This window comes from Rhinopithecus bieti, unplaced genomic scaffold (genome assembly GCF_001698545.2).
Source record: "Rhinopithecus bieti isolate Rb0 unplaced genomic scaffold, ASM169854v2 scaffold_3734, whole genome shotgun sequence".
In the NCBI taxonomy this organism is placed as follows: Eukaryota; Metazoa; Chordata; class Mammalia; order Primates; family Cercopithecidae; genus Rhinopithecus; species Rhinopithecus bieti.
The window spans coordinates 4,149,750-4,162,983 of NW_016804423.1; the positions used below are offsets into that span (position 1 = coordinate 4,149,750).

At 42.7% G+C, this 13,234-nt stretch overlaps 1 protein-coding gene across 12 annotated transcripts in view; it reads left to right on the plus strand.

Moving 5' to 3' along the window:
* ARHGEF7 (Rho guanine nucleotide exchange factor 7) overlaps positions 1 to 13,234 on the plus strand; it is a 146,588-nt gene that overhangs the window by 78,411 nt on the left and 54,943 nt on the right. For all 12 annotated transcript variants that reach the window (XR_001884685.1, XM_017868234.1, XM_017868236.1 and 9 more), the window contains 2 exons: positions 4,717 to 4,811; positions 5,044 to 5,139. Coding sequence is in view for 11 of the 12 variants with exons in the window: in XM_017868234.1 (XP_017723723.1) it covers positions 4,717 to 4,811; positions 5,044 to 5,139 (191 nt within the window). In the remaining variant the exon portion in view is untranslated. The remainder of the gene's footprint in view (positions 1 to 4,716; positions 4,812 to 5,043; positions 5,140 to 13,234) is intronic.

Consider the following 13,234-nt stretch of genomic DNA (forward strand, 5'->3'; position numbering starts at 1 on the left):
TCCCCCCACCCACCATGATTCAGTTACCTCCACCCCATCCTGCCCTTGACATGTGGAGATTATTACAATTCAGGGTGAGATTTTGGTGGGACACAGAGCCAAACCATATCACTTTCCCTGTTATTTAGTGCATAATTGTAATACTGTGAATATAATGTAATAGGTGGCAGTCACTCATTTTAATCCATAAAGGTACAAAACGGTTATATATCCTTAGATGCCATCACACATGTCCATGGGCCTTTCCTGTGCTCCAGAGAAGCCCCACGCCTGTCTTTTCCTCCCTGCTCCTTTAGTTTCCGATGGCCTTGAGATGCCAGGCCAAGGAGGAAAACCTGAGACTCCTGGTGACAGGGTGTCCTCTGTCTGCATCCATCAGCACTGACCCTCAACCCTGGCATTGCTTCATCTCTTCATCTTCTGTTTCCCTTGGCTTTTCTCCACCTTAATGAAGATTTCTTTTAAATCTCTGCTTGGGGCCTGTAGGTGGAGATGGTTAATGATGAGGGGCCCTGAGGTATCAGGGAGGGTGTGCAGCTTGTGGGATCCCCTCCTTTCCTGGGCGACGAGGTGCCTGCTGGCTTCTTTCACACTTGGCTCCCATTGTTTTTCATGGGATTTCTTTGCTGTATCTGGACTCAGATGATACAGATGAAGGTTGTCAGGTAGGCAGTAGTGGAAGAGCTACAGAGAGGAGCTCAGTGTTTGGGAGAATCGAGTGGCTTAATTGCAAGAAAGGCTGTCTTGTGAAGTAATTACCTCCTGACTGAAGGAGTCATTTAAGCAGCAGCTCCAAGTAAGACTCCACATTGGGCTGGAAGGTCGAAGGGTGACTGACCTTCCTGCTATAAGCCAAGGACTGGCACTCTTGAGTAACCATCACAACCCCGTAAAATCCCTTTTTGTGAAAAAGGGAAACAGACCGATAGACTTGTCCAGCTGGAGGCAGTCAGTGGCAGAGCACAGCTGTGAGCCCAGGTCCACCTGGCTGCAGAGGCCAGCTCTTTACCTGTCGCCTTGCTGCTGTGCAGGTACCATTGGCAGTGTCCGCTTCCCCCTGGGGCTGGAGACTTTGCAGGAGCCATTGCCTATAAACCTTTAACATTTGGGAGAAACGTGCCCCAAGACCTGTGAATCTCCAAGTTTAAAAGTAATAGAATAACTTTTATTTCAAAAGATACAGTGTCATAAAAGAAAAGCATTTATGTGGTCCCTCCAAACTCTTTTTGAGAGCTAATGTTTCTAGGTATTAGTAAGGACCACCAGCGCTAACACACTACATTAAATCAGTAACTGTGTGGTCGGGGAGCCACTGACTGCCTGATGTCATTGTGACCTGTAGATGAGCCAGCAGGAGCTTCGGGGATTTCTTGTCAACACTCCTTCCTTCCTTTTCCTTTCCCTGTAGTCAGATGTTTATTAGAGGCTACATTGTGTGGTGAACTGCTGTCTTGTAATTTACTTTTTGAAAATGTACCTGAAGTGTAAACAGACTGGAATGGAGAATATTAATTGATGATCTTGTTTCTTTGTAGCAGTGGACAGGGAGGGGCTGATTAGGTAGGGTGTAAGTAGATTTTGAATAATTGTGCCACTTTTTAGTTTTTCTTCTTGGACTTACACATTAGGATTGGGTTATGGAAATTTGGTTTTACGATGATAAAAACCTTTTATCCAGATGAAATAAAAAAATTAATGTTATTTGTTTTCTTATGTAAATCAGTTATTTGTTTTTAAAGGCTATGATGACATAAACATAAAACACCTACCAAGATTGGCAGTGAAAGTTGTAAGCCATTTGTAAAATCAGAAATACTAAGTACTCCTTTAATGATGCAGTGAATAAAGTGTCTGTGTCTGCGAGGCGCAGCAGCGAGTCCTCTTTGTTTTGCTGTGCTCTAAGGCGGGCAGTGTAGGGATTGAGTGGCACCAGTGTTTGACTGCACTTGCCTCTCCACGCCTCGTGACCCCCGGGAAGCTGGCACTGGCTTAGCTCAGCTCTCTGGGCCTTTCTTCAGCACTGTGGGTTGTAAAAGCTGCCTTTTCTCTGAAAACTGCGTGCATCCTCTGGGTTCCAGCGTTGGTGGGATGGAGCTGCGGCGGCCAGGCTGTGAGGTCTCATGGGGTCCTGCAGCAGCCAGAGCATGCAGAAGACAAAGAGGGGAAGAAAGGTGGTAAGTGGCACCCAGGGCTGCGCCCTGAGGTCAGGAAGGCCAACAACCTCCTGGCAGAGGGAGTGGGCACCCCAGCTGGAGCCAGGGAGCCAGGCCTGGCTATGTTTGAGGAAAAGTTACGTGTAACTTGCATTGTTTGGTTGGGAGTAGTACAGGAGTTGTGTTTAGCACCCTATTTGAAAATAGCGTTTAAGACTATTTGTTGAATTAACCAACTTAACTATGTTAACGAATGTAGCCTTTTGGCAGAGGCTCTTTGGAGTTGTTTTTGGTGCTTATGGGAAGCTTTCATTTCTACAACTAGTGCTTAGTGCTGTGACGGACAAAAGGTCACTGTATTTTATTCTTCTCTTATTCATGCTAGTGATAGTTTCTAGTGGCTGCTTTCTTATCTCACATAGGAACATTTTTCTCTTTGAAAATAAGTGTATAGGTCTTCAGGTGTGCAATGAGCAGTATTGATAAGTTGGTATCCAGTATTTGTAATTAAGAAGCTAAATCATATTTCCTATCCTTAACATTGAAAAGGACTTTTCTGATACGTCTGCGACAGATCTTACTTTATCTTATTTAGCTCGATATCCCATTATGCTTGACTGGCTTCTCCCGTTGCTTTGGAGGACAGGCCTGGTTTAGAGTAGTGTCTGGGGTGTGGGGGCTGGCATCACGGTTTGCCTCTGCTCACCAGACCTTTGACATTTGTGTTCAATAGGAATTTCATAGAAGGAAGACATTGTGGTCGTGGGGTCAGCATTTCCCCCAAAGAGCCAGCCCCCGGCAGGGCCCCTCGCTCTGGCTCTCCCACGGTCGTCTCCCATGAATAGATCCCTTTAGGGATGAGCCGGAGCTCGTTGTCACCAGTGGAAGAGCCTCTATTTTTTTCGCCCAAGTAGTTTAGTAAGTGATTTAATCAGATTTGCATCTACTCAGGAATGACTGTACTCTTTCTCAGAGTTTACAGTCAACAGTAGCAAACAGAATAATGACCCAGGTTTTTACTAAAGCTGAAATTTAAATTTAACTTGATGACTTTTTTCTTAAATGTTTAAATTTACATTTGGATTGTCAAAAATTATGGGGACAAACTGAGCATGTTTAATATCTTTATTACTTCTGTACAGTTTCTTTTGTATGAGTAATTGAGAATGTATTGTTAGCTCTGGGAGACAAATAGCACATCTTAATGCATGTACTAGATGTGCAGAAAATACATGTAATGTGATTTTCTGATTTAAAAAGCACTAGCTCTGTAACAGAGTTGGGTGAAAAAGAATGGAGGCAAGGATTCCCCTTTCTTCACTTATGTCTGGTCCTTCAGGATCCTCAGCGCGGTCCTCAGTCTCATGCCAAAGAAGATAGTGTGGTGTGGCGCAGTGGCAGGAGGACCTGGGGCCACTGTCTGGCTCTGCTTTTCCCAGCTATTTGAGTTGGGAGAAGTCAGCTTCTCTAAGAGGAAAGGTTGTGCGTGCACAGCACCTTGCTCAGTGCCAGGAGTGCGAGGAGCACCTGCAGTTCACATACAGGTGCCTTCTCGTCCCGCCCTGGGCTGTGCCTTTGCTGCGGTGATCGCTGGTGGAAAGCATTCCTGCTTGGTTTCACCAGTTTTGCACTTTATATTTATCTGTCAGTTGTTAAGACTTAAATTATTTTGGCTAAGTTTGCTACACTAATGCAGGGTATTGGGAAAATTTTAATTTTAAGGTTAATTTATAATTATTTTGCTATGTTTAAATGAAGTAGTAAAGATTGTTTACATGGATAAACCTTTAGTTTTTAATCAATGTGGTAATAACGTATCTGAGATGGTCATATTCACAAGGGAAAGTCTGTAGTTTCCAGAAATTGGTTTCAACTTTTAGATGCAATCTAAAGACTAAACTGTTTTTTTTTTTTTTTTTTAGTTGAGAGTAATGTTACATATGTTAAAATACATAGATTTTAAAGGCACAGTCCAGTGAGCTTTGACAATGTATATATCTGTTGTAACCGCTACGCAAATCAAAATACAGAACCTATTTATCACCTTAGAAATTTACCTCATTTTCCTTTCCCTGTTGTCCCCGCCCCCCATCCTACCCTTTACCTCTTCTCTGATTTCTGTCACCATAGATTAGTTTTGCCATCTCTTAGACTTAATATAAATGGAATGATGCAGGATGTCCTTTTTGGGAATGGCTTCTTTTGCACAACACAGTGTTGTAGAGATTGATCTGTGTGTCCGTGCAGTTGTGATTCTTGGTGACTTCTCCTTTTTATCTAAACAGCTGTGGCATCTGATGTTGGAATTCATCCTTCATCCTAGGTATACCTGTGTCAGATATGGTTAGCAGTAAGATAAGTCAGTTGTGTGGCCTTAGTAATAATTCATTACATGGGTTTAATAGTCAATAATCACAAAGATACTGTGATACTCAACACTTGAGTATTACATAGAAGTAATAGTATGAATTGAACAATGGTGATGAACTGTCCAAAGTATATACATCTTAGTGTCAAATAGCAATTGAAATGTCAAATAACACTTATTCATCGTTTATTATAGGTGCTACAGAATATTTTAGAAACAGAAAATGAATATTCTAAAGAACTTCAGACTGTGCTTTCAACCTACCTACGGCCATTGCAGACCAGTGAGAAGTAAGTTAGATGATAAATTGCATTAACTGTAAAATAGTCTAAACCTTAGGCTGTTCTCTTGTATTTTCAGAAAATAGAGGGTTAAATAGTAAAACAGAATTTAGTGTATCAGTTTGCCTTAGACATCAGCAATTTATTAGGTTAAGACTTCAATAGGACATTGGGATGGCAAAGGAGAAGAATATAAGTAAAACTGTTTACATATGTTTACTGTTATTTTTCTTGGCTCTAGGTTAAGTTCAGCAAACATTTCATATTTAATGGGAAATCTAGAAGAAATATGTTCTTTCCAGCAAATGCTCGTACAGTCTTTAGAAGAATGCACCAAGTAAGTAAGATGCTAAAAATTTGCAAAACTCAGGTTGGTATAATTGGTATTTAAAGGATTAAGTGTGAAATAATTTTATAATTCACATTTCTAAAGATGCAAACTTAAGTTATTTTAAATCAAATCAGCTTTTATAGTAAAAGCTGTATTTTAGACTATCTAGTTTGTATAGCAGGAATCTTCAGAGAAAGACTCGACAAGAATGGTGATTTTTAAGGTGTTCCATGGAGGGAGAGTAGGGATGAAGAGCCTCTGGGAGAGAAAGGAGAATGGCTTGACATCAGGACCACTGAGGGGACAAGTGACTCAGCTCCTTATGTGCCCTGGGTGCTGCACAGGGGGCCTTGAAGGCCAGGTCTTTCCAGCAGCATCCTGTGGCTTGCCTGCTGTTTCTGGCCTTCCAGAAGCAGATACAGTGCTTCTTGAAATAACATGTTAGGTTGATGCAAAAGTAGTTGTGGTTTTGGACTGTGAATTTTAAATCATGACTAGGCTCAGACACATCTTTATTAATCAAGAACCATTCTAGTCAACACATTTTTGCCAGTGAGAAATAAGTTTTATCCCCGTAGCATAAAAATCTGTGCTTGGGGATTCGACAAACTTGGAAAGCACTTTCTGCATTCTGCTGGTTGTCAAAGCATTTTCTGTGCAAAAAATTGGCAAGATGCTTGAAGAAGTGGTGGTCGGTGAGAGGTCAGGTGAATATGGCAGATGAGGCAAAACTTCACAGCCCAATTTTTCCACTTTTGAAGCGTTGGTTGTGTGACGTGTGGTCGGGTGTTGTGGAGAAGAATTGGGCCCTTCCTGTTGACCAGTGCCAGCTGCAGGCGTTGCAGTTTTCGGTGTATCTCATTGATTTGCTGAGTATACTTCTCAGATGTAATGGTTTTGTGGAGATTCAGAAAGCTGTAGTGGATCAGACCGGCAGCAGATCACCAGACAGTGACGTGACCTTTTTTTGGTGCAAGTTTGGCTTTGGGAAGTGCTTTGGAGCTTCTTGGTCCAACCACTGAGCTGGTTGTCACCAGTTGTCGTATAAGACCCACTTGTTGGCGTATGTCACAGTCTGATTGAGACGTGGTTCATTGCTGTGTAGAATAAGAGATGACATTTCAAAATGATGATTTTTTTGATTCTCGCTCAGCTCATGAGGCACCCACTTACTGAGCTTTTTCACCTTTTCAAATTGCTTCAAATGCTGATCAACTGTATAATGGCCAATGTTGAGTTCTTCAGCAGCTTCTCGTGTAGTTGTAAGAGGATCAGCTTCAATGATGGCTGTCAGTTGGTTGTTGTCAACTTCCGACGGCCGGCCACTCTGCTCCTCATCTTCAAGGCTCTCGTCCCCTCTGCAAAACTTCTTGAACCACCACTGCACTGTGTGTTCATTAGCAGTTCCTGGGCCAAATGCGTTGTCGACGTTGGAAATTGTCTCCACTGCTTTATGACTTATTTTGAACTCGAATAAAATCGCTCAAATTTGTCTTTTGTCTAACATCATTTCCATAGTCTAAAACATAAACAGCAAGTAATAAGTCATTAGCAAAAAATCATAAAGCGAAATATGCATTAAAATGATATATAACTACATTTATTTAAGAATGTATTCCAGTATCAGATGGCGAATTTCAACGATGCAAAAACCACAAATACGTTTGCACCAACCCGATATAACATGCTATGTTGACGAACTAGGGCTTCGAGGGTTTGTCCTTTTCCGAAATTTTCCTCTGGAGGGACGGAGGCATGTTCTGAATAATCAGCCATCAGTTTTTTTTCTGTGTGACTATTTTATGTTCTTTGTTTACATCAGACATTAAAGGATATTTGTTAATTTCCTGCCAGGTGACTTAAAACAGTAGTGCACATGGAAAGTTTTAGGTTTTAATAGTCTACCACGCGATGTTTCTTTACTTGTGGATTTGATGAAGTCGACACATTTTATTTTTAAATCATCTTTGATCTTTATTCATATAACCCCCAGAAAAGATCACAGTACATTATTCCTTTGGGTTTTGGTTGGTCTCTGGTTTTCCCTTCAGCTTGTGTCTTTTTAGGTTTTGAATGTGATGAGGGAGTAAAAAAAGTGGGAAAAAAAAGTGGCCTTCCTTTTGTGCCACTAGTTATTGCAGTTCATGACAGTTTACCAACCATGATGAAAATACTTTGTTCCCTTAACTTTTTGGCTGGGCTTTGAGGTTTTGTCAAGGCACTTTATACTGGACTATCGATATGGCAAGGAAAGCTGAATGCCAGAGTAACAGAATATTATTAGAAACCGTAAGTGAATATTCCATAGAACCTCAGACTGTATTTTCAGCCCATCTGCAGGCCATTGTTTTACTTTTATAGCATTTTTGGTTTGCATAAAGTGGCATTATTATTAATTTTTTATTTTTAATTATACTTTATGTTCTAGGGTACATGTGCACAACGTACGTGTTTGTTACATATGTATACATGTGCCATGTTGGTGTGCTGTACCCATTAACTCATCTTTTGCATTATTTACATGACTGTGAAAGAATAGCTTGGGAATCACTTTGATTTTCTTTTGGTGAATGAAGGTCATTTGCTAATAATTTGAAGCCTTTGTAAGGGTTCATATTGTGCTCCAAATGGAAGTAAATGCTTGCCTCCATTTTTCTCACTGGCTGCAGATAATGTGGTCTAACAAATTACTACAGCACATTTTAAAAATACAGTTTGCAGTACCTCTGTTGGGCGTTATATTAGCCCTGTGACTAATTATCCTTGCATTACTGATTAAAAAGCTGAAATAAAGGGCAGTAAAGTAATAGGCTTGAAGCCATATGTTTAAGGCTTCAGTCCTTATATTATCTCAGAATTTGGTATGGCTTAGGTATTATTCTGATCAAGTTTCTCAAATTTATGCTACATGTATACGAAGTGTTAGAGTTCCACGGGGAAATGGAATGTACAGGACAAAGTTTTCCTTCTCAGCTCTTTCTCTTCTTTTTTATTACGAATATTCTGAAATTCTCATCATTCCCATTTTTAAGACTGTTACTTTCGTCTTTTTGTCCTATGTGTGAAATTTCGGTACCGTTTTACAGTCTACCAAATGCCATGTACATATACACACAGACACATACATATACGTGGGTGTGTGTATATATATGTATACACACACACATATATATATGCGCGTATATATAACAGTTTCATATTCATTTTTTTTTTGGATACAGAATCTTGCTCTGTTGCCCAGGCTGGAGTGCAGTGGTGTGATCTCAGCTCATTGCAACCTCTGCCTGCCGAGTTCAAGTGATTCTCCTGCCTCAGCCTCCCAAGTAACTGGGACTACAGGCGTGCGCTGCCACTCCCGGCTAATTTTTCTATTTTTAGTAGAGATGGGGTTTCATCATGTTGATCAGGCTGGTCTTGAGTTCCTGACCTCAAATGAACCACCCGCCTCAGCCTCCCAAGGTGTTGGAGTTACAGGCTTGAGCCACCATGCCTGGCCTTCGTATTCATTATTTCTTTTGTTTTTTTTTTTTTTTAATCTCTACACCAGCTTGATTCCTGAATGTCCAGCCCCTTTCACAGCTGCCTGTTGGTTAGACCCAGGAGTTGGCAAACTATGGGCTGGGTCAGATTCCGCCTACCACCTGTTTCTATAAAAGTTTCACTGGCACGTGCTGTACTTTTTCATTCACCCGTGTTAATGGCTGTGTTTGTACTACTGTGGCAGCACTGGAGTTGTGATAGAAACTGTCTGGCTCACATACCTCAAATATTTACTCCTTGGCTTTTTATAGAAAGCTGACTGACCCCCAGGTGAGATGTGCTTTCTCCCTTGGGACCTCGACCTGGCCCTAACCTCTCCATTCCCTGTGCGTTCTGAGGCTCACGTTTGTTTTCTCAGTATTTTTGCCATGTAGGATGTCTGTCTTCCCTCCTGAAAATTGAAGTTTCTATCTGGTGTCATTTTTCTTCAGGCAGAGGGATGCTTTAGTTTTTTGTAATTCAGGTGTGTGACTGACAAAAATGATGCTGGATTTTGTTGTCTGAAAATGCTGCCTTCGTTCCTGAAGATTTTTTTTTTATTCCCCCTGGATACTGAACTCTGGGTAACAGATTTTTTGTGTCAGCATTTGAAGGCTATTGCTCCACTGTCTTTTGGCCTTCGCTGTATCTGGTGATTGTCTGGCGACGGCCTCCATTCTGTTCTGATCAGCACGATGTCAGATAGTTGTTCCCCTGTCCGCTTCCTAGATTTTGCCTTTATTTTAGGTTTTTGACATTTTGACGGTGATTATCTTGGGTATGGTTTTCTGGCTTTTTGAACTTGAATATTTATGTCTTTTACCAAATGTGGGGAGTTTGCGGGCATTATTTCTTCAAATATTTTGCTGCTTTACCGTTTCTACTCTGCTTTGGAACCCCAGTTCCACACATGCAGACCTTTTGCTGGAGGTCCCAGATTTGCTCATGGCTTTCTAACCTGGTCCCTGCTCTGTTCTTCAGGTTGAATGGCATCTGCTGTGTCCTAAGCGTTCACTGTCTGCCTCTCTACTCTCTTGTTCGTCCCCGTGCAACAAGTTTTTAGTTTGAGAATTATTTTCAGTTCTAGAATTTGTTTCAGTTAAACATTTTTAGTTCTTAGCTAAGATTTTAAATTTGTTCATTCACTACAAGAATATTTTTCTTTATATCCTTTAGCAATAATTAGAATCACTGCGTTAAGGTCCCATCTGCTGATTCTTGTATTGTGAGGATGGGTTACGTCTTCGTGATTCTTTGTATTTCTAGTGACTTTGAATTGGGTCCTGTTTACTGTGAGGTTGGAGACTCTTGACCATGTTAGGTTTCTAAGTGACTTTGAATTGGTCCTGTTTACTGTGGTTGGAGACCTTGACCATGTAGTTCCTAGTGACTTTGAAATTGGGTCCTATTACTGTGGTTGGAGACTCTTGGATCATGTTAGGTTTTCTAGTGACTTTGAATTGGGTCCCCTGTTTACTTTGGTTGAAGACTCTTGACCATGTTTAGGGTCTAGTGACTTTGAATTGGGTCCTATTTACTGTGGGTTGGGAGACTCTTGGACATGTTAGTTTCTAGTGACATTGAATGGGGTCCTGTTTACTGTGGGTTGGAGAATCCTTGACCATGTTAGGTTTCTAGTGACTTTGAATGGGTCCTGTTTACTGTGGTTGGAGACTCTTGACCATTGTACGTTTCTAGTGAACCTTGATTGGGTCCTGTTTACGTGGGTTGGAGACCCTTGACCATGTAGGTTTCTCTGAAGAGTATTGATTTGCTTGTCTGACAGGCAGTTAACTTGGTCAGGCTCAAATTGCCAACTCTCCCTTTGGCAGATGCTCAAATCTCAGTCCACTTATTTTAGACTCAGCTGATCTGAAGTTGGCCTTGTGCAAGTTCCGTTCTGCTGTCAGCCAGAGATTTAGGCAGAATTTAGAGACAGAATTCAGGGTCACACTCACCGTGGGTTTCCCCCAACTTCCCAGCGACTCTGGTTGAACCAAACCCTGTGGATTTTTGTCGAAGTTTTAGCTGTTCCACATAACAAAGTTGGCTGCCATTAGCTTAATAGTTGAGAAAGCAGGAGGTGCCCTGCGCATTCTTTTTTCCAAATGTCCATTCTCCAGAATACACCTGATGTTAACTAAAAAATGATTGAGGCAGGTCTCATTCGATAGAGGTTTATGTAGCTGCAGTTGAGGATTGCCAGGTAACAGGAGCATTTGTGCTTTTCCAAAGGGGCTTTGAGAAGTTCAGTTTTAAAGGGGAAAGAGCAAGCAGGAGGGGAAAAAAGGGAGGCTGGGAAGCAGTGAGGCAGATGCTTAATACTCTTGTGAGCCTCTGATGAGCCTCAGTAAGCCTGCATTTTACATGGGAAAGAGGGAGCAAAGTCAGCTGTGCATTTGTCTCAGGGTTCTCTCTCACGGGAAGGGTGATTTCTGCTCTTGTCCTTGTCTGTATCTATGAAGATAAGCTGGTAATTGACATTGCCAGGGTGAGATATGATAGAACTCGGTTTTAGGGCTCGTTTTTATGGGGGATACATGTTCTTATAGATTTAGGGGCTCACAAGAAATCTTGTGAGCACTTTGTGAGGAAGGCCATCTGGGGAGCTATGTGGCCTTCTGTAGTTGTGGGCACCTGGCGTATGGATGAGGCCATGACATAGGGTTGTGGAATGACAGCTGTCTGTTCGGCAACAAAAGGCAGGCAGTATTGCACAATTCAGTTCCCAAGCTTCACTTTCCCTCTGGCATAGTGAGTTTGGGTCCCAAAATTCTGTTATCTTTCATGCTCCTTTTGAGTGCCTCTAGGTAGTCACTTTCTATGTTTTTTAAAGTTTTGATGTTATTTGCAGGTGAGTCAGTTTGATAGGAGTCACTTGGCTATAGCCAGATTTATAGAACCCATTTCCTTTTAGATTTTCAAATCACAGTTCTTCCTTCCATCAGCTGTGGAGGGGTCCTTGCAAGCATGCTTTGTATAGGTTCTCAGTTCAAAACAATAGAAACTGCAGTCTGCCTTACATGCCCTTGTGCCGTTTGCTGCATTAGTGGCAACACACTGTCATTTGTGTTGTGAGGTTGTGATAGCTGGAGCGTGCCCAGTTTGCCTAGAGCAGCTTTCTCAGGCATGCATACATTCAGTGCTTGTGCATACGCTGCCAACACGTGCCTGATGCTGGCTGGCTGCCGATAGACCCTGTCCTAGTGGAGCTGGTGAGGGAGACAGATAATTGAAAATTGTATAGATAGTTAGAAAGCTACAATTGCAGACATGCTTATGAAAGAAATCCTATCAGGCATCAAGAGCAAACTTGAGGGGAAGATCACTGAGCACTGAGGGGTGAATGGGAGGTAACCAGGCAAAAAACGAGAGGAGGTTTTTCTCACACCAGCACTTCGTCGGTTCTCTGACACTGAGTTTCCAGTGGTTCAGTTCTATTCTGACACTTGGCTCCCACGAGACTGCCACATTTCAAACTCAGCTGCAAGTGGGGGGTGCCCAGGCTATTCATACTCCTACCCGACTGAGTACAGATTTGGGGGTTCCCAAGACTCCCCTCGGGTTTGATAATTTCCTGGGATGACCCATGTAACTCAGGAGAGTGCTTTACTTCCTGGTACCAGTTTATTATGAAGGATGCAACTCAGAATGCGATGGGTAGAAGAAAGATGCAGGGTGAGGGATGGGAGCGGAGTTTCCAGACCCACTGGGTGCAGCACCTCCGTGCTTTCAGCAACCCAGAATCTCTCCAGGCCCCTGTCCGTGGTGGTTTCTAGCGTGGGCTCTGTTAGGTAGGCATGCATGATTGACTAGATCCCTGGACATCGCTGGTTGGCGCTGTCTCCAGCCCCCTTGTCCTCCCTGTAGGTTGCTGGGTGGGGCTGAAAGTTCCTCCCATCATGGTGGTCTTTGTCACACCTAGCCCCCACCCTGTAAGCTGTCTAGGGGCCATCCCAGAGTTATCTCCTTAGCATAGACTCAGGTATGACAGAAAGGCGTTCATGATGGGTGACAGAAGACACTTCTGTCACTCAGGAAATTCCAGGGGTTTTGGGAGCTCTTTGCCAGGAACCAGGGACAGCTTATCTGATATCACAGGAGAGAGAGCACCCTGAGGTGGGTATTGGCTGTGGCTGGAGCCTGTGAATGGAGAGGAGTGGAACAGTAGGAGCCTGGATGGGCAGGCGAGATCAGGTCCTGGAGACTCTGATTGGATCTTAGGTGACTGTCAAGAGTAGTTGGAAGCCGTCGATGGATTTGAAGCTTGGCAGTATCATAGTCGGCACTCTTCTGTAAAAGGAACTGTCTGCTTTGTGATGAAGGGTCTGGGTGGGGTGGAGGGCAGGAGGACACAGAGACTCCAGAAAGGAGGATATTGAATTTTGTTGAGATTCTTTTCTGTGTTGAATAAATACCTGTTACCTTAAAAGCCACTGACTTATAACCATTTGGTAATTTTGTGGAGGTGTTTATAAAGTTACTTAGCAAGTCTGGCCGGGCTCAGTGGTTCACGCCTGTAATCCCAGCACTCTGGGAGGCTGAGGCGGGCGAATCATGAGGTCAGGAGATCGAGACCATC